This window comes from Cercospora kikuchii, assembly GCF_019650295.1.
Source record: "Cercospora kikuchii DNA, contig_00007, whole genome shotgun sequence".
NCBI lineage: Eukaryota > Fungi > Ascomycota > Dothideomycetes > Mycosphaerellales > Mycosphaerellaceae > Cercospora > Cercospora kikuchii.
In genome coordinates this window covers 2,771,170-2,790,022 of record NW_025408588.1, presented here as the reverse complement: position 1 = coordinate 2,790,022, position 18,853 = coordinate 2,771,170, and the positions used below count along the sequence as shown (strand labels likewise).

At 52.6% G+C, this 18,853-nt stretch overlaps 7 protein-coding genes across 7 annotated transcripts; 5 read left to right on the top strand and 2 right to left on the bottom strand.

The window, feature by feature from the left end:
- Window positions 1–1,741: 1,741 nt before the first annotated feature.
- Window positions 1,742–2,552, top strand: CKM354_001118600 (uncharacterized protein; the record flags this gene model as incomplete). Its single annotated transcript, XM_044806665.1, has 2 exons — window positions 1,742–1,802; window positions 1,855–2,552. 2 exons carry the CDS (start codon window positions 1,742–1,744, stop codon window positions 2,550–2,552), a joined length of 759 nt encoding a protein of 252 aa, XP_044662600.1.
- Window positions 2,553–3,816: 1,264 nt separating this feature from the next.
- On the top strand, window positions 3,817–4,350 carry CKM354_001118500 (uncharacterized protein; the record flags this gene model as incomplete). The annotated part of the gene is made up of 1 exon (XM_044806664.1): window positions 3,817–4,350. The coding sequence occupies one exon, from the start codon at window positions 3,817–3,819 to the stop codon at window positions 4,348–4,350; it is 534 nt and encodes a 177-aa protein (XP_044662599.1).
- A 397-nt stretch (window positions 4,351–4,747) lies between these two features.
- CKM354_001118400 (uncharacterized protein) lies at window positions 4,748–5,377 on the top strand (the record flags this gene model as incomplete). The annotated part of the gene is made up of 2 exons (XM_044806663.1): window positions 4,748–5,233; window positions 5,285–5,377. 2 exons carry the CDS (start codon window positions 4,748–4,750, stop codon window positions 5,375–5,377), a joined length of 579 nt encoding a protein of 192 aa, XP_044662598.1.
- Window positions 5,378–12,553: 7,176 nt separating this feature from the next.
- Window positions 12,554–14,386, bottom strand: CKM354_001118300 (uncharacterized protein; the record flags this gene model as incomplete). Its single annotated transcript, XM_044806662.1, has 2 exons — window positions 12,554–14,107; window positions 14,162–14,386. The coding sequence occupies 2 exons, from the start codon at window positions 14,384–14,386 to the stop codon at window positions 12,554–12,556; spliced, it is 1,779 nt and encodes a 592-aa protein (XP_044662597.1).
- A 346-nt stretch (window positions 14,387–14,732) lies between these two features.
- Window positions 14,733–15,889, top strand: CKM354_001118200 (uncharacterized protein; the record flags this gene model as incomplete). Its single annotated transcript, XM_044806661.1, has 3 exons — window positions 14,733–14,794; window positions 14,907–15,237; window positions 15,293–15,889. 3 exons carry the CDS (start codon window positions 14,733–14,735, stop codon window positions 15,887–15,889), a joined length of 990 nt encoding a protein of 329 aa, XP_044662596.1.
- A 192-nt stretch (window positions 15,890–16,081) lies between these two features.
- Window positions 16,082–17,483, bottom strand: CKM354_001118100 (uncharacterized protein; the record flags this gene model as incomplete). Its single annotated transcript, XM_044806660.1, has 3 exons — window positions 16,082–16,866; window positions 16,917–17,109; window positions 17,163–17,483. 3 exons carry the CDS (start codon window positions 17,481–17,483, stop codon window positions 16,082–16,084), a joined length of 1,299 nt encoding a protein of 432 aa, XP_044662595.1.
- A 383-nt stretch (window positions 17,484–17,866) lies between these two features.
- Window positions 17,867–18,812, top strand: CKM354_001118000 (uncharacterized protein; the record flags this gene model as incomplete). The annotated part of the gene is made up of 2 exons (XM_044806659.1): window positions 17,867–18,189; window positions 18,239–18,812. 2 exons carry the CDS (start codon window positions 17,867–17,869, stop codon window positions 18,810–18,812), a joined length of 897 nt encoding a protein of 298 aa, XP_044662594.1.
- Between the last annotated feature and the right edge of the window lie 41 nt (window positions 18,813–18,853).

The following is an 18,853-nucleotide window of genomic DNA, read 5'->3' as shown; positions in this document are numbered from 1 at the left end:
ACTGAATATGATCCTCTGTATTTGTCTGCTCCAGACCTCTCTGGTGCGACGGGCACCACGAGTAGCATCATATGTGCTCGTGCATCGCCTTCTCCCACGAGTCAGACAATTATATGCCTAACATCGTGTCCTTGTCTGCCCGGACCTGTATTGCACAGGCCTGTCCGGCCTAGAGTTCCTTCCCCAGATGTTCCAGTTTTCGACTCGATTCTTCAAGGTCTGCTTGCAATTCATCAAGTCTTCGATCTACGCGAGCATCTTGAATCGCCCGAAGCAATCTCCTCGTTTCTGCGACAAGCGACTCAAGTTGCTATCAACATCTCGTCAGCCTTGGGTGATTCTGGAGGCAACAGAGTGCTGTAGCCAGGTTGGGGTATATCACCTTTCGTGTTTTGCTCTCCTCGCTTTCTTTCTTCCAGTTTCGATAAGTGTCGTTGCAGAAGCTGAGAAGAAAGACGGCGAAGAATATAATCATCAGGAACAGCAATGTTGCGAAGAGAACGAAGAAGGAAATGTTCATGAGACCGATCCAGTACGTCGCATCGTCGTCTCTTGGCAGATGCTTTGTTGAGTCTGTTAGCTGAAGAGTTGACTTCATCTTTTGGGGCGTCTCTTATCACACGTACGGGAGAGGATGCCATGGTGGGAGGCATGGTTACTGCGCTGTGATTGATGATGCAGGTGTTTTGGAAATACAGGAGAGGAACTGAATGGCGAATGAGCTGGTCACAGGCGGGAAGCTGCGGAGATCTGGACTTCTAGCAGCTCGACTATGTGGTACCGTGGAGGTGTGATAGTTTGGCTATGTCGTGTGCAGAACCAGAAAAATGTTCAACAGCATGCCATCGACCACAGTTGCTTTGCACAGATCTGTCTCTCTCACAAGTGCATGTCAACGATTGCTTCGTTGGGAGCTCTCATTGCCAGAGCGTGAATCACTCTGTCTGAGTTGACAAAGAAGTTTGTCGCGAAGTCGATGGCAGAGGCAGCTGAATGTGAACAGGGAAAGACGACATGCTGGCTGGTACTACGAGTTCATCCCATCGGCCAGAACGAACGAGGAAGAGTGAAGGCCTAGTCATGTCAAACGAGCCTGCAGTATTACACTGGCAATGAGCGGACTGAGACCCATCTCGGGCTCACCAGGCCACTTCTGCTAACGGCTCCGATATTCGTGGTCTTGTCCAGAGCATGGTCTTGCAGTTCGAAATTGCCTCACATCACAGGCTCACGAGTCTACTGCTGATTTGTACCGTCAAATATATTTGCTCCCGCTCCACGTAAGTCGAAGCGGCAGAGGTAAGCCAACGGGTTGTGTCCATCCATCTATCCGTCCTTTCCCCTCTAATCAACCAGTGGTTTGGTCGGTACAGTGAATAGGAAGGAATTCAGTTTATGTATGGAAGGAAAAGAGAAAGCCGCGTGAAGGAAAAAACGCGTCAAAGTCATGTCCGCGGCCACGTGCCTTTCTTGGCAACAGTGGGGAATTGGGGCAGCAGCGACTAAGGGACCGGCCTATCACAAGTTACGTATTCACCACAAAGCAACGCATTTGTGACTCGATCCTCGTTCACTATTTAGACTACTCCTACTCCTCTAGCCTTACAGGAGCAGTCAGTCATAACTTCAAACTCACCTGCGACGAGAAACCACCACGGCCTTCCAGGTCCTTTGACTCCGACAACAATACCCCACCAATCCCTCGAGCACTTTTCGAATACCCCGCCAACGAGAACACAACATGTCGTCGAGAGGCGCCACGAGAGGCCGCGCTGGCAAGTTCGGCAAGGCAAAGCGAGGAGGTCAGGATACAGCACAATATGTCAGCGTATACAGATACTGACACATTTCCAGGAGGACGTCACTTTAGCAAGAACCTCGCTCCCCTCGATGCAGATGGAGCAGAAAGCTCCATGTGGGCAGACCCGGCCGAGCAAGACGATGACGAATCTTCAGAGGAGGAAGATTCTTCGGAGGAGGAGTCAAGCGAGGACGAAGGTGGACCAGCCTCCCAGCAAAAGGAGATGACACGTGAGGAGCGACGAGCCGCGGCAAAGGCAAAGAAGGAGGCTGCGATCAAGAAGAAGCAAGGCGTTGTTGAAGCTGGTGATATGCCACCAAGTGATAGCGACGAGGACGAGGACGACGACATGCCCGCAAACCCGAACCACAGTGCATCCGCTCGAAAGCAGGCGGACAAAGCACCACCGAGCGCAGAAGACGCGGAGAAGCAGACGGCAAAGGCGAAGAAGACTGGCGACCTCTCACAGCTGTCGAGGCGCGAGCGAGAGGCACTGCAAGCTCAGCAGGCGAAGGAGAGATACCAGAAGCTGCATGCAGAGGGCAAGACGGAAGAGGCCCGAGCAGATTTGGAGCGCCTGAAATTGGTGCGAGAGCAGAGAGCCGAGGCTGCTGCACGCAAAGAGGCTGAAAAGCAAGAGCGCGAATTGATTGACAAGGAGAAAAAGGAGCAGATGGCGAGACTCGAGCGTCAACAGGCACAGAAGGCTGCACGTGGTGGCCGTGGAGGCAAGAAAGGTGGAAAGGCCTGAGGTTGTCTCGAAGGATCTTGTTGTGCTGCGAGTGGAAGTTGATGATGAGCGTCCTTGCATAGTGCAGCGATTGCGTGACGATAGACGCATGGCATGGCTGCGGCCTGCTCACGAATTGAAGAGACTTTTGCATTCAACAGGCCTGTCGGTGCTCATCAGTCGGCACTTCTATGCTAATGTTACTGCAGTTGTCTCGATGGTAACCTGCCAAAGTCATAAGTGGCCTCCTGTCAAGCAGACCTGCTTTCGGAACAGAGAGCACTTCTGTGAAGATTCAATCGGTGCCCTCTTCGAGTAGATGGTTCCTGTCGCCTGCAGAGTTCTGATCAACTTTCATAGTTGTCCTTGCTGAAATTTGGGAGGAACGGTATACACCTGGTATCACCAAGGTGAGGCAGGAATTCAGGCATCCACGTCTGTGAAATCTGACCGCTCTTGACCCTTCCTCCACGTCCGTCACCGTGCATCTACCAATCCATTGTGTCTCTCATTGGTACAGCCGGATCCAACAAACAGATGTGCTCAAGCTAGCTGCTCCATGGCCCGACTTCCTCGCCCGGAGGATCGAGGGCAGGAATGCCAATGCCTACCAAGACGACAGCATATATACACGCGATTCCACGTCGACTCTCACACTCTCCGACCTTCCGCCATGTCTCTGCATGAACACGGACACCCCTCACCGGTGAAGCAGCTCGTTTAGGTCCGAGGAAGCAATCAAGCTTACCTCGCCATGGTTGGACAACCGTTGAACAGAGTGGGCACCTTTGACACCTGTGCGCCAAGTCAGGTGGCGTGGACGAACTCTATTTCGTGGATTTGCTCGTCGATAGCAGAACACGAGATGTCTTCTCTTTTGCCGACGAATAACATGGGGCAGCGAGTATACACAGCAGCGAAATGAGGAAAGGCATAAAGAGAGGACAGCAAAATTCGCGATTGTAGTTTGCAACGACCAACAAGGCCGATCTCAGCCGGAACGAGACGAAGCTGAGCTTATCCGAAGTCTCGTTGGAGATTTGAACTTGGGATTCGAGCCGGTGTTCAGCCAGGACGGTGGTTTGTAGGCATAGATGTTCAGAAAAAGTCAGCAGGGAGACGCTGACAATGCCTAGATTTGACAGTGGTCAGCTTGTGAATACGACGAGAGCACTGCGGTATTCAGGGTACTTCGACCAGCACAGCGAGGATCAGAGTGTGCTGGAGTGAACTTTGGAACTCTTTGCTTCAAGCGGACATTACCTTGTCTGATTTGACGCACGCGATGTCGTCTTCAGAACACTCTTCAAGTGCAACGCCAGCTTCCGAGCAGAGTGGCGATTCCGGATCTGTCTCTTCCGCAACCACAGCACATTCTGCTGGCGTTCCAGCACCAGGTCAAAGTGTGGCACAATACCTGGAGTCAATATGCGTTAGTGGCGCACTGGCGATTAACGACCGGGACTTTGACTACGAGACCAATGATCTTTACAAATGCGTTTCTCCAAATTTTAGAGCCCATTTCGAGAATTTTCCTCATCCATTGACACTGCTCGAGCACAGCAGTATCCTGCGGCAGACCATTGAGGCTTTCCCGGCGTATCATGTTGAAGTCAAGAACGTCAATTCTGAAGTCAAGGAGGAGAGAGGAGAGGCGACTGTGTATATGGAGTCAGAAATCACTGGAGCACCAGAAGGGGTCAAGACGTTTCTCATCAATGAGTTCAAGTTTAGGAAAGTTGAGGGCTGCTGGAGGTGTTTCGTTCATCATGGCATGAAGGGCATTGGCGATCACAGCCCGATGATGAACCAATTCTGAAGACCGACCTGCGAGATGGCATTGCGAGGGGAGACTGAAGTAGATCGCACATTGATTCAGCAGATCATGATATTCTCAAAAGGCTTCAAGACATCCAACTGATCCGAGCCTGTTCAGCGAGAATAACATTCTCAGTACGGCAGATCTACCGACTCAGTGCGTCGCCCCGTTCATCCACACCTCCACGTGCACACTTTCACATGCTATTCACCTCTGAGGCATTCACTTCTGGCCCCTTACCACATGCACGTCGAGCACAAAACAACTTCCACCGCTTCCCATCAATCTGACCACCTAACACACCGACAACCACAAACACAAGTCGCACTCGTCTTCACCTCATTCCAATACCAGTTCAACTTCAAACAATCAAGCTACATCCCCACCAACCTGCAACATGGGTCTCATCAAAATCGCCGTCACTGCTCTCGGCGCCATCAGCGCAGTCACTGCTCGTGTCGCCCAGCCATTCGCCGCTGTCGACACTGTCACTGCCGAGTCGAATAACACCCTCACCGCCACTCTCTTGCCGCGCGACCCTCTCGCTCCCAACACCGCCACCTGCAAGAGCTACAAGATCGACAACTCGCGCTTCTACGTCCTCAACGTCGGCGTCCTACCACCGGCTGACCCCGAGTGCCACGACCTGCTCCGCGAGATGATTGTCTACGTTCTCATCAACGCTGGCTCCGGTTTCGCCTGCTCTCACATCGAGGGCGACCAGACCTCTCTGCAGTTCGAGACCCCAGACGTCCTTGACAACCAGCGCAAGGACGATCGCAACAACGAGCAGCTCGTCAACGCTCTTCAGCACGTCTTCCCGACGGTTCCGTTCTGGCATGAGGGCATCTGCCACTCGGGCGAGTACCCGCGTCCCAACTACGTAAGTTGACACCTTCACCAGTGCACATTAATTAAGCTGACATATCAACAGTGGACTGGCGACCCATCCAACGCCAAGCGCGCTCTCGAGGACGGCCGTGAGGCGAACGAACAGATGGTCTTCACTGATTCTGAGTTGGCCTAAACGATCTGCTTTTCCACTCACTTCAAGCTCGCTCGACTTGCGCATGACGTTCGACGATAACGGGTGGTACTCCCAACATCGAGGAGCTTCAGTCAACTGAGCGAGGCTGCACTGCCCCATGAATTGTTTCACTCGCATACTGCATCGAAGGCACTAGCCTTGTGGCAATATGACGAGTTCGCTGGGTCGAGAAGAGATGATGTTCTGTATGTCAGCGAGTGGCTTCACGGCCGCGGCGGTACACGGGCATTCTTACATTGACCAAATATGGGCGGCGACGATCGACGCAAAGCTAGCTTAATGAATGAAAATGATATGAGTACATTAATCGACCACCATGATTCTCACGTGGAACCAGATCCATTCAATCCTAGCCTTGTCGACCGCTGTTGTCTTACGACGGTCAACAAAAGGGGTAGGGCTGTAACAACGTTCCGAGCGAAAGGATGTAGCAAGTCTCTGGTTGATTGCTACGTTATTTCTGTGTAGGTTGAAAAGTACTGACCAGGTGAGCCTGAACTTTTCGATTGCTAGACATAGCTTGATTTCCTCCAGCTTCGTTCCCTTCTCATGCCAAACATGCCCACATTCACCAAGATGCACGCCTGCTACCACCACTCCCATTCCCCCCAGGGGGATCCCCTCCGCCATTACAGGTGCGTATACAGCCATCTATGTGGCGCAGGCGACACCGTAGTAGTACAGCTGCTCGCCCTGACCACGGTTTTCCATTCTTGGGTTGGTGCTGCAGCACTTAGCGCCGCAGTCTTGAAGGATCTCGCCGCTGCATTGATCCTGAAGATCGGTCAGCTATCGTCACAACTGTAAGCATCCCTTGCAGCGAAGTTCACCCTGTAGCAGCAGGCCGATTGCTTGCAAGCCATCTGTTCGGAATGATTAGCGATATTCCTGTCTTTTCCAAGAACGTGAATCATACCGCGAGGGAGGTCAATCCCAAGACTGAAGCGAAGATAGAGATGAAGTTGACCATTGTGATGGTGGAAGTGTGGTTGTTTGGAGATGTGTTTGTGGTTGTGTCTGATGCTTCTTTCGACTTGACGATCGTTGAATTGTCTTATATATTGATCAAGAGCCGATTGTGCCGCTGAACTCCATCGTTGCCGGCGGCAGAATACGAGCAATACCTGTGCTGCGGCCAATGCGGGACTTGCTCGTGAGGCAATTGTGTATCTCCTGATGAGTGAAACGGCCGTACAACCATGCATTGCTGACGCTCATGCTTGCTAGTATTCAAACAATGGCTCGATGAGCCTCCCTGACGAGGCCAAGCCGAAGACGTTGAATGACGAGAATGTCGACAAAGATAGTACTTACCCATGGATACTTACCCATGGATTGTGATCTTTATTGCTAAGCGGAGTCACAGGCTGGTTTCATCACGGCGGCCGTTTTGTTGTTCAAATTGTCTTGAATGTGGCTCTCTTTGCGTATACGTATGGGACTGATCTCGAGAAGGGGCCGATATCTCGTGAAAGGTTCTCTCATGGCTCGCGTATAGTAAAGAACCACTACTATCACCGCTCAACATCATGTAAACTTCCACGGTCAGATTTGTGGAGGCTGTAGGTGTTTTGCTCCCTCTTGGCGTGTTTGCAGCAGAGACATGCTTCACTTCGGCGAGACTCAAAGTAACCCAAAGTAGTGCTTATGTTCTGATGAGATTTTTGGTTGGACAATCGGCCTCTATACAAGCCGTCATCTGTATATGGGACACGAAAGGCAGGGTACACGTCTACTACTTCTTCTTGGCATTTGGCCTTTTGCGACAGCCCCTGCAGTGCCGTCGTACTTCCATCTCCGAATATGCTTTGGAGAAGCCCGTCACTTGCGTTGCTAACCAATGGAGTTGTATGGAGACTTTCATTGTACAGCCCAAAGCTCATACCCATGTGCTCAACGTAAGCTTGTGACGAATTTCACGGAACCCTATAAGGTACAAGGAAGGATAGTAGGGTTTACAGGCAAGAGACCCAACCGAACATTCTGAAACACGACTGCTTATAGGCAAATGTATGTACTGTCATTCAAAGAGTAGGACGATAGCTGGAGTCCAAACTTCGGTCTCAAAAATGTTCTGTTGGACTGATCTTTCCCGGATCACTAGGAAGAGCTAAAGACGCCTCTCTTGCTCCCAGGAATTGGGTATTTAAGTGATCGATCTTTTCGATTCCTGCAACGTGGACGGATTCATAGAAAGTCATGTTTTTATGACTTGCCACCTATATCTCACGCATCCAGCCCCTTGGCGTTCGCAGGCTTGATGCTAGTGCCTCTCCACTGGACCTCCGGCTTTCTCAAATTGGCAAATTTGAAGGTCGTTATCTGCTCACTAAGGATTGTCTTAGTACGACCTACTCATCTTTGCTTTACTGAGCGACATGCATGGGAGCCATACCATTGGCTGGCGCTATACTGCTTGCTTTGCTTAGAGGCCTTGCTTGATACGAGGCATCGACAAAGAGCTCCACTCACCGAGACTCTTTTGAATCTTCGTAATAGCCCTCGTCCTTGTTCTTTTCGACCCTACTGCGCCTATTCCTCGATGTCCTTAATAGATCATTTGTAGTAAGTCCACGTGTGGTGGATTCAACTTGTATAGGACTTCGAAACTTGGACCTGCTGGACATCAATGTGGATCTGAGGTGGAACGAGCCGATAAATACTGGACAAGACTGTTGTGAGAGATATAGAAGTCGCCGAGAACAACCTGCTCCCAGGTCTGTGTTGATGTCGTTTCACAAAAATTCCACCAGCTGTCCATTGTGTTCCTCAAATCTTGCTCCGCAAAGTCTGTAAAGGAGTGCTTGCAACATCCAAATTTCTGATGTGACGTGAGCTGATCAGTACTACAGCAGGATCGGGAGATGGTGGTCATCAACGAGACTCGCATCGCTTCCACTTCTACACCTAGATGGGACAAATGCATCGACATGCTGATACCGCCACCGATGCTGCAAGGCCTACAACCTGAGAACGCGAAGGGGATCGTGATTGCTTCGAGGCATGCTGCCCAGCCATCGAGCCGCCCAGCTACGCAACAGACTATACGTTCGAACGTCAAGCAGCAAATGCCAAGCCGGGAAGGGGCCAATTTCACCAGGAACAAGTATTCGAGGGTACAGAATTCAAGTGAAGAAGCTGTCTGGGGGTTGGTCAAGCCGAATGGAATATTTGTCGCTCGGGCTCAAATCAATGCCAACGCGTGATTTGAGGTGAGCGGGGGGGAGACTTGACCAAACTTACGACATCCTAAGTGGGCCACGAAGACAAAGGTAAACGAGAGCAAGGCGAGACATTGCCGGCACCAGTCACCACTTCAACAGGCCCATCGCATTCCTCTTAGGGTTATACAAAGCCCAGCAATAGAGTCGTATGGCTCTAGGCTTCAAGTTGCGAAACAGATCCTTTTGGACGGCTCAAATACACTAATCAATTTGTACTTTCGCTGGTTCCTTGCTTCCCAGGGGAAGGAACCAAACTAGGCATGTTGGAGTTCTGCAACCTTTAATGTCTTCAAAACCGGGATGCCTTCTAGCCGTGGTCACCATAAAGCAGTCGCGACTTTCTCGTCGACGTTGCCTTTCTCAGCTTTTGATCCTCTCGACCGCCCTTTATTCGATACTGTATGGTCCGTCTTCCGCACACTGCAAGCCAACGTAAGATTTAAGCCCTAAAAAGCGCAAGGGGTCGACACGTACGCAGTATTGCTTATAAGAAGATCCTTGAGTTGCTTTGTGTGTACAAGAATTCTTTGGAGGGCCCTTGGCCATGGAAGGATCTCCTTCGCTGGGCAAGCACTACACGCAGCGCCTTGTCAGAATTTGAAATCGCGGCCATGTGCTCAGACTGCGATACGCACAGTCCATGACCAAGATTGTGGCTCCTGGCAACCGTTTTGCAAATGTCCAGCAGAATAGCAGGCCGCTGCGTTGGTGCAGGAGACGTAGGTGGCAACTATCGTCACAAGAACTGATGACTTCATTTTTGCTGATTTGTATGCGGTTGGTAGAAATCAAAAACGGCCGAGTGGTGATCGCAAGGGGGTAGTGAAAGAAAGAGTAAGTGCGCTGCAAGACAGCTGGAGATGGCTGCACTCATCGTGCTTTTGAGAGTGCACAGCCTCTGCTCGAGTCTCGAACACTGATGCCCGTTGCCTATATCGGATTAGTGAGCAGATCCGCATTGTGCGCCTGCTAATACACACAGGCGTTCGGAAGGTGTGCTATGGTCTTGACCTATGCTACCGCCAATGAGCTTTGCTTCAGCGTTCATTGGTTGTCTGCATAATTCCTTCGAACTACGAGATTGAACCGAGAAAGTGAGGGCCGCGAGCACGAGGCTTGGAACAACGCCCAGAGCGCCGGACGTACGAATCGACAGCTAGCTTGGATGGCGGGCTTCATCGGACGGACCTCCGAGGCTCTAGACATGCAGTTCCAGTAGAGGCAGTCGTCGTTATGGCAGGCGGCGCTGATGTTTGCATACACGCTGCGGTCCGGCAGAGCACGCAGCTTCCGAGTTACCTATGGACAAGGAACTTAGCAGTCATGCGGCCGAGTGTTGCTAGATTAATCCAGATGTCCATGCCGAGCCGTGTCTCGGATCTGTTCAGTGCCGCCGGACGCTACTCCTTCCCTTAGGGGTACGATGGCTCTTACCACGTGAGTCTGCTCTGGACGTGTGCCGGACGGTGTTCGTTTGCGTGCTGGGTATGCGAAGCACGACGACAAGACAACTCTAGATGGCAGTCTTGAGGGGCACAGTCTAGACATGAATCTGTATAAAAGTGAGGTGCAACGCGCGGTCATCAAGTCGTTGTTCTCAGATTCGGCTGAACATCGGACCAAGTCCGCACTGAGATTACTGCAGCGCCATCGCTGACAAGGGGCCAGCAAAACCTTGCTCGACTTCACATACTCCTATTTCCGCCCGAATCGTTCGCCGGGACGATAGGGGTGGTGAAGTCATTGCATATCGCTGTGTTCGTAGCTACAGACAGTGTTAGCGACCTCGAAAGTGCAGTCAATCTATTCAACTGAACCTGGGCCTGGATCGAACCATTGGAAACTCACAAGCAAGTCGCATTGCCAAGGTAAAAGTGTCCGTGGTTATGGTCCGGTGGATCGCTCATCGATGAAGCATTGGTCCTGGATCCAAAATCCGCCATGTCCAGATTTCGCCGGACAATAAGAGTCCGGCAAGTATCTTCCTACGCGAAGAGATCACCGGACCTCGCGTTTCCATCTCTTCATTCTGAAATTTGGACAACAATGACAGCCTGGTCGCAAATATCTCCAAGAATGGCCGGGCCATCAAAGTGGTCCGCGATGTCGTCTGCAGTCCGAGGTAAACGGGTCGTTCGATTGATACTTGATCGCAATCTCTGCCCGCGTAGGACCAATGCGTCAACTAGCTGACCACACTACCGATGCTGCACATCCGGCACAAGACCTTTTGTGAAAACTCACTGCTTACTGGCCGGAGAGACCAAATAAACGCCTCGGATCGTGCTATAGATAAGCAAGCCATCTGAGGAAGTCAGAGTCGAAGGGCTAGACCAATCTTTCTTGGGGTTGGCGGTGAGGTCTTGCAATGTTCCAATAAAATACACTAGCCCATCTTGTCCATTTTTGAAGCAGGATTGCTATTCAGTCTAGCCGGACATCTCGAGTTCGTTCCGCACTCAGCTATCCGCATTAGCTCTCCTGTTGTTTGTAGGCTTGAAGTGCTTGACCTTCGGCCTGAACTCGTCAAGCCGGAGAGTATCTATGCTTACAAGTTTTTAAGAGAAGCAAAGGCATGATGATTTCCCCAATACGACAGATGTCTGGACTCCAACACTAGGTGAAAGACATGCCAAAGTCTTACGAGTTCCAGAAACCTTGAGTGCCATTAGGGCGCACCGATTTATGCTACGCCGCTCGCTCTTGCATGTCCATTGTGCGACTCGCCTAGTCGACCGTGTACTCCCCATTGTACTCGCACTATAGGAGGAGATCAGGACCGTGCCGCAAAAGCTTCTCAGATGCAACGACATACGCAGTATGATTTCAGATAAGGTCCAAGTGTCACTTTCCACTCGGAATTATTGTCCGGAGGACCCCTAGCCATGGAGGGATCCGCGTCGCTCGGTCCGCACTATGTACGCCTCGGTCAGAAGAGTTTGCTGTTGTGATGTGATCGATCGTTGCTGCGTACAGTCCACGTCCACCCCTGCGGTTCCACACAATCGTTCTCCTTCCAGCCGGCCATGAAGCAGGCTGCTGCGTTGCAACTGGATATGAAGGGGAGTAGTATGATCAGGATCGTAGACTTCATCTTCGATGCTTAGGATCGGAGCTGACAGGGAACAAAGATGGACAACGTGTGGTTGCAACGCACAAGTGCAGACAAGTTGAAGGTGCTGATGAAGGGCGTTGGGAGGATCCTAAACTTATTCTCGGTCCACACCCTCTGTCGGCAGTTTCAGACGATGACGCATGCTAGCTCCATCGAGCTAGAATGATAGATGGACATACTTATTCTAAGCACGAGCATCTACCACGCTCGCTATGGTTTCGGTCTATGGTAGCGTGGAAAAGATGCTTTTCTACTTTCGGAATAAGCATAGAGTCTTTTTGCACCACGTGGTTGGACCAATGAAGTAGGTAGACGAGAACCTAACCATGGAGCCTCAATTTTGCGAAGGCAACTGAATGCGAGTCTTGTCGGATCGACGCCAGGGGGCACAGGTCTGCAGTAGTGCCTTACACAGATACCTTCTGATGCGCTGAGTGAGACTGATGCGCGGTCGATGGACAACTCGACTGATTGAACGTGACGCGACCGGAAGCCAACGAGCCTTCCTGCAAGTCCCGGAGGAGTACGTCTATCGCTCTCGTTTCATGCGGTCAAATTGGTTCGACTTCATCGATGAGAAGCAAACGAGAACCAGAAAATAGTTCGATACGGTAGCCGCTATCGATCGCGGTCAAGGTACAAAGCTGCTTGTAACTCGCTCACAGCAATAGTGCAATTCTCGAAGCAATGCAGCGACGCGCGTTCCGCGGCTACCGCGCCTGCAGTTTTGGGAACATAAAGGGGGCCTTAAGCCTATTTGATCTCAAACATCCGTCTCATCCTTCCAAGCAACGCCGCAAGGCTGTCTTCATCCGTTCATAACAGCTGCGATGTCTCCAAGTCATTCGCCCTGCCGTCAGCCATTTCTTCATCAGTGAAGAAATCGATGCAGTACTCCAGCTCGCAATGCTGATGCTTCTCGACAAACTCCCAGACTCGCTTTGGGGAACTGCTGAACTGTTCCGCCTTGCAGTCATAGCAATCCAGTTTCTCACCGTCAGCCTGAAGACGAAGGCTTGTCAGTCTGAGAGCGAGACCCTCGTCTGCGCCTCTGCGCCAATGTGTGCCCAAATGCAGCTCCTTCCGCACGGCATCACGCCACTCTTCGCTTGTCGACCAGTCCCGAGGGTCCGTAGAGGCTGCCATGTTGTTGGTAGGTGCGTCCAGATACTCCATTTGTTCCCAGCACTCGTCGAACCATTTCTTGTTTTTACAGCGAAACCTCGAGAATTTTCTGCTGGTGACGTATACAATGCTGCAGGCAGACTTGGAAGGCGACTGGTTTCCAAGCTGTATTGTATCGGGTGGTGCGTCGTGATCTTCAACTTTGATGTCTCTATCGTCAATGATCACGATAGGCGTTGCGTAGTTCTCGCCCTTGATTTGTTGCCCGAGCGGACTCTTTCGTTGCGCGACAGGGTCATGCTCGAGACGTTCCTGTCCCTGATTTTGCTCGACGCCTTCCATGGCTTCCTCATCTTGCATCTGTTGTTGGACATGATCTCCTTCGCTCACCGGGTGCTGAGGGCTCTGTGCCGTAGGCCCTTCGACCGCCACTGCCACCTCTTGCCGCACCTGGCCGTCTTCATCACTATCTTGCGTGTCCGTTGCGACATCGTCCTCATCCACTTGCTCCTTCATCCAGCCCGGGACCAGTTCGCTACTGATGGGCGCAGTCTCGAAAATTCTGGCACTCCGGTAGACGTCCACCCATTTCTCCGCCCTCGTTCTGGTCGTGGACATGTTTATGCGGACATGTTCTGCGCGCTCAACGCATCTAAGAAGCTGCAGAGCACGACTGTACTGCTCTACTTGAGGCTCAGGGTCCTGTGGATGCTGCCAAATCGGTGACGCTGAGTCGAGAGCTCGGTATGTCGAGGGAACAGCATCGATCGCTGGATAATGGGCCCTCAACGCTTCATAGGCGTTGTCCAGGGCAACGTCTTGCTTTACGTGAGACCAGTCGTTGACCCCAATACTCTTGTGAACGAGCCACCATACTGCATAAGCCAGCAGCTGTGGTGCTTCGTCCCCATCTGCACGTCTCTCATCGACAGCTTGGAGGAGATCGTCACCAAGTTCTGCGCACTTCTTCAATTCGGCGGGCTTACGCAAGAAACTCTCGATTTCCCTGAATGGAACGAGACCGACCTCTTTGAAGACAGCGTATGCAGGCAGAAAGGCTGCTGACAGTATTAAACGGTTCTGATCGGCAAGATCATCAAAGCTGAGATACGCCGCCATGCGAGGCCGGCTTCTGTGTGCCTCTTTGTAGGTGCGTTTCGCTGCGAAGTCCCCATGACAAGGTACGGCTGTGTTAGCTTTCTCGATCTGCGCCTTCGATATGGTGCACCCTGTTGTCACCTTGCTCTACTGAGTGGTAAGTATGGGCGTATCCTGCCAGGTATGAGGAAGGCAGCTGACCTGTATGATATCAATATCCTCCGCAATTACCCATTCCTCATCTTCATCTTCTCCTTCACCATCGAACGCGGTGTCATATTGATTTACACGCTCGATTGAATCGCGGTGAGATCTGCTCTGACTGGAGTCACCCACCGCGTTGAGACCCCCTAAAGCACCATGGGAAGCTTCACCCGTTTCGCCATCGACGTCGTTCGCTGCTCTTCTGCGCTTTGCGGAAGCCATCGTTTGCGGGAGCTTCCAGGCGTGACCGCCGTCTTCCAAGATGTGAGGGAAGGACCTCAGAGTAAGGCGTGGGAACGAGAAATGGCGTTGCTGGTGCGGGGCCAAGCAACTCGGACTGTTGCGTCAATGGATGGCACGAGAACAGCGAATCTCTACGTCAAACGCGGCAGGGATCGGGCGTATGCCCGGTCCATCATTGTTTGCTGTGGGAGTTGACGCGCGCAATCTGCTCACGTTCGTAAGCGCCACCAGTAGATAGACCCATAGCGTTTTCGCAAGTGCGCCGAATGCTTTCTGCAGGTTGCCGGTGTCGTGGCCAGTGCCGCGCAGGAAGTAGATCACCGCGATGTCTGGGACAGAACATGAAGTGAAGGACAAATATGAGCCTCGCGTTTGTTGTCCTTGCCGGTCAGTGCCCCTGATGGCGCTTTCACATGCAAAGTGGGCTTGGCGCAAACGTCGCTCATATCTGCCCTTCACTTGTGATCCTTCATCGTCGATCCAGACGGCACTTCCCCAGAGGCACAAGTATCGGCATCGACGCCTGGAGTACTCATTTTGTCAATTTGCGGCAGCACGAGAATCCACCACGCTCCCCCCACGAGACGAGCTGGAAAATCCCAACGGCCAGCAGCTTGTCCAGTACTACTTCCAGCCCGACTACTCGAAAATCGCCGCCAAGGACTCGCGCAATATCTAACGGAATCGTGAGCCGTGACCAGGTGGTAGGCGTGCCCAACAGTGATCACTCCGTCACGAGCTTCGGCATTCCATCTATCTCCCAGGCTGGAGAAAATGCGGATTCGGTCGCTGCGGCAATCGAGAGCGACCACGAGGACATTTCAGTACAAGTCAGTTTGGCCTCTGCCTTTGTGCGGGACCAGTCTCATGCTAACACTCCAGTAGGGCAAGCCAGAGGCCAAGAGGACCAGCAGAGCAGAGGATGAAGCAGCGAAGGACGACAGCATCCACTCACAAGTTGACGGTCCTTCCGCAGGACAGGCCCACTCGGGAACTCACCAAAGCCCTCCACGTCCTACTGCAGCAACTGGACTTCGACATGTCGTGAACACAGTCTACTCCCGACGCCGTTCCCTTGACAAGGAATACTTCGACCACTGTCTCAAAGTCCTCGAGCAAGAAATGCTGCCGCTCCCTACCGACATCCCGGTCACTGCGGATCCGAGGGACTATCCATACGAGTATCAGTGGCGTGATGCTGTGCGGGAGGAACTGGGTCTGGCCACGAAGTGGTGGACAGACGACGGCAAAGGCTTTATCCTTAAGCTTTCGAACCTCCGTCTGAGATCTGAAAAGGACTCGCTGTTCTGTTTCGATCGTTCCATTCCTGCACACTGCTGCCGTCTAAGAGATACCCTCGACTTCTTGGAGGCCAATCCGATTTGCGACCTGGAGTACTGTGTCGACTTCTTCACGAAGTATGATATCGAGTTGGATGATGTCAATGGTTTTGAGACCCGGGAGTTCTCTATCGAGAAATGAGATTGGCCTTGATCATTGAACCGGTGCTGAAAGTTGTAGTGACGCTGTGCGCCAGAGCCGCAAGCGGGACATCGCCAACTCAAGCTGCGAATTCAGCCACCTTCTTTGGGGACTTGAAGAGGTGAACATTCACCTTGGCTCTCAGGTATATGCGATAACACGATCTATCGATTGATTCTATGCGGTGATGCTCTATTTCCCCTGCCACTGTATCGTAACATCCACAGAGTGATCGGTGCCGGTGTACACCTTCACCTGCGTGCTCCCGCTGGGCACAGAATCAGCTGAGAACTCACCAGACCCGCTCGCCTGCAAAGTATTCCCATCTGCAGTGAAGACTGTGCTCGGCACACCCGAGCCGCAGCTGAAGACTCCAGAAGCGATGCCGCAGCTTCCCTTCGACGACTTCAAAGTGAACCCATCTCCTGAAGCTGCAGCCGTGAAGGTCGCGCAGGTGCCGCTGGTGTACCAGGTCCCAGCAGAGATGATGCAACCTTTTTGACTACCTCCAGCGACAACATTGAGAAATCCTGAGCCGGCGAAGGGTGTGCCAGGAGACGATGTGGGCTGCGATCCTCCACCTGTTGTAGTCGACGTGGGCGAGCCTCCATTTCCTCCTTTCAGCTTGTACTTGATACCACTGCTTGGGCAGTTGGACTTGGTCAGAGTATCGATGGGCACGAACTCGCCAGTCTGGACTGAGCCGCGGATGTTGTAGAAGTACCAGACCTCGTTGACTGCACCAGATCGGCAGCCAATGTATGGGGTCTTGCCACCATGGTTTTTGGCGAGTGCTTGCTGGATTTGTGATAGGCTGTAGGTGGCGCTTGATGAGGGTGTGACACCAGCATCTCCGAGCCATTGGTAGGTAGGCAGAGTCTTGAAAATATCGACCACCTTCTGGAAAAATTCTGTGACTTCTTCAGTTGGTTTGTAGTCGGTGTAGCAGTCTGGATCTAGAGTAGAAATGCAGGTGCCTGGGAGTTCATCAGCGCGTGGACATGTTTGGGGGTTGGGATTGCCATACCGTGCTTGCCCCATTCATGCTCCCAGAACGTCTCAGCGGATCCCGAGTTGCTCTGCCAGTAGGTATTCATGTAGTCGACCAGATCCTGCTTTCCCGCCGCCTGCAAGATCTGGGTGATGTTGGTGTAGGCGCGGCGATCATCGCAGTTGGCTTCATATGTGCCATCGCAGTTGTCAGGCCATAGTCCATGAATCTGCATTTGCTGTCAGCACTGTTCAATGCATAACTCCCGCATGCAACACTCACAGTCCAACTATCTGCAGGGCCAACCACTGGATCCGTGTCCCAGAACTGTGTCAACAGCAGAGCGCCACCGGGAGAATTGAAGCAGCAGAGATCGTTCTGCGCTGTGGTATTCTGGCACGACAGTTGTGGATTGTTGCAAGTGGCGGAAGCTGCAAATGTATCTTGTCTCTCGACCGGACTCTGCATAAAGCCCAGCACAGACTGAGCGGCAGCAACACCAGAGAGCGCCACTCGTGAGGCAGTGCGAATGGAAGGCATCTTGTCGGCGATGGCCTTCCATTCATCGAGGCGGCCGGCCAGGCCATCATATATGCTGTCCATTTTGCCGCAGACACTGAACAACCTTCCTGTTCGGTAGCAGCGTCCGTCGTTACTCTCCTAGACTGCTGCTGCTGGCGTCGGTAGGTTGCATCGGCTCGCAGTAATGTGCATTTCGATCACCGTTGATGCAGTCCGAGGCAGTCGGTCATCCAGTCATCGTCAGGCGGCGCGGCAACAGTCATCCGACGCCATGTTTCGCGGTCCCTTGCACGCGCGGAGCAGGGAGGCGTGCGTGAGTGATTGGGTTGAGTTGGAGATAAGACTTGTCGATCTCCGACGGCTCGGTTCGTTCCTGCGTCGCGGGATTGGCAGGGCTTGTGTGGACATGCGATGGCCGAAGTGAAACAGCTTGGGGAGCTTCCTATCATTCATCTCCGCCCGCCATGTCCTTTGCCATCTCCGCGAGGCCATGCCAACGTCTGCTGTCATGTAGTCGCCGCCAGTACAGTTCGTTGGCCTCGCCCGTCAAGATCTCCTCCATCGCCGCGCCGCACACGGGCGAAATCACCGTCGTCTCGCTGAACCGGCCGAAAGCGCGCAATGCCATCTCCCGCCAGCTGCTCGCCGAGCTGAAGGGCGTTGTGGATCAGGTGCACAGCGAGGGCGCAAAGGGTTCGACGAGAGCGCTCATTCTGACCTCCGAGAGCGACGATGCCTTTTGTGCCGGCGCAGACTTGAAGGAACGCCTCACCTTCACCGAGGAAGAGTATGTCCCGCATGCAGAGAGATAGAATGTAGAGAACTCACCAATTCAGCACTCGCCAATTCTTGTCCACTCTCCGAAACACCTTTTCCCGCCTCTCGACCCTCCCCATTCCCACTATCTCCGCCATCAGCAGCACCGCTTTCGGCGGAGGCCTCGAGCTCGCTCTGTGCACCAACTTCCGTGTCATGGCTTCAACTGCCATGGTGGGATTACCGGAGACGCGCTTGGCCATTATCCCCGGCGCAGGAGGGACATACCGTCTGCCTGCACTCATCGGAGCAAGCAGAGCGCGGGACATGATTCTGACGGGAAGACGCATCTTGGGCGAGGAAGCATATTTCATCGGGTTGGCAGACAGGATCGTGCAGATCACAGAGGATGAGATCAACGGCGGGGCGGGAGTTGCACGAGGAAAAGTCTTTGAACAGGCAGTGGAAATGGCAAAGACAATCTGTGAAGGTGGACCCGTCGCTATTCGTGCGGCCATGCAGGCTGTGAATGGATGGGAGAAGGGTGAGGCCAGTGAGAATGCCGCGTATGATCTCGTGCTTCCAACAAGTGACAGGACGGAAGCTTTGAAAGCATTTGGAGAGAAGAGGAAGCCGGAGTTCAAGGGAAGGTAGAAACAGTCTGCGCCCGCGGAACATGGTCTGACAACCACTTT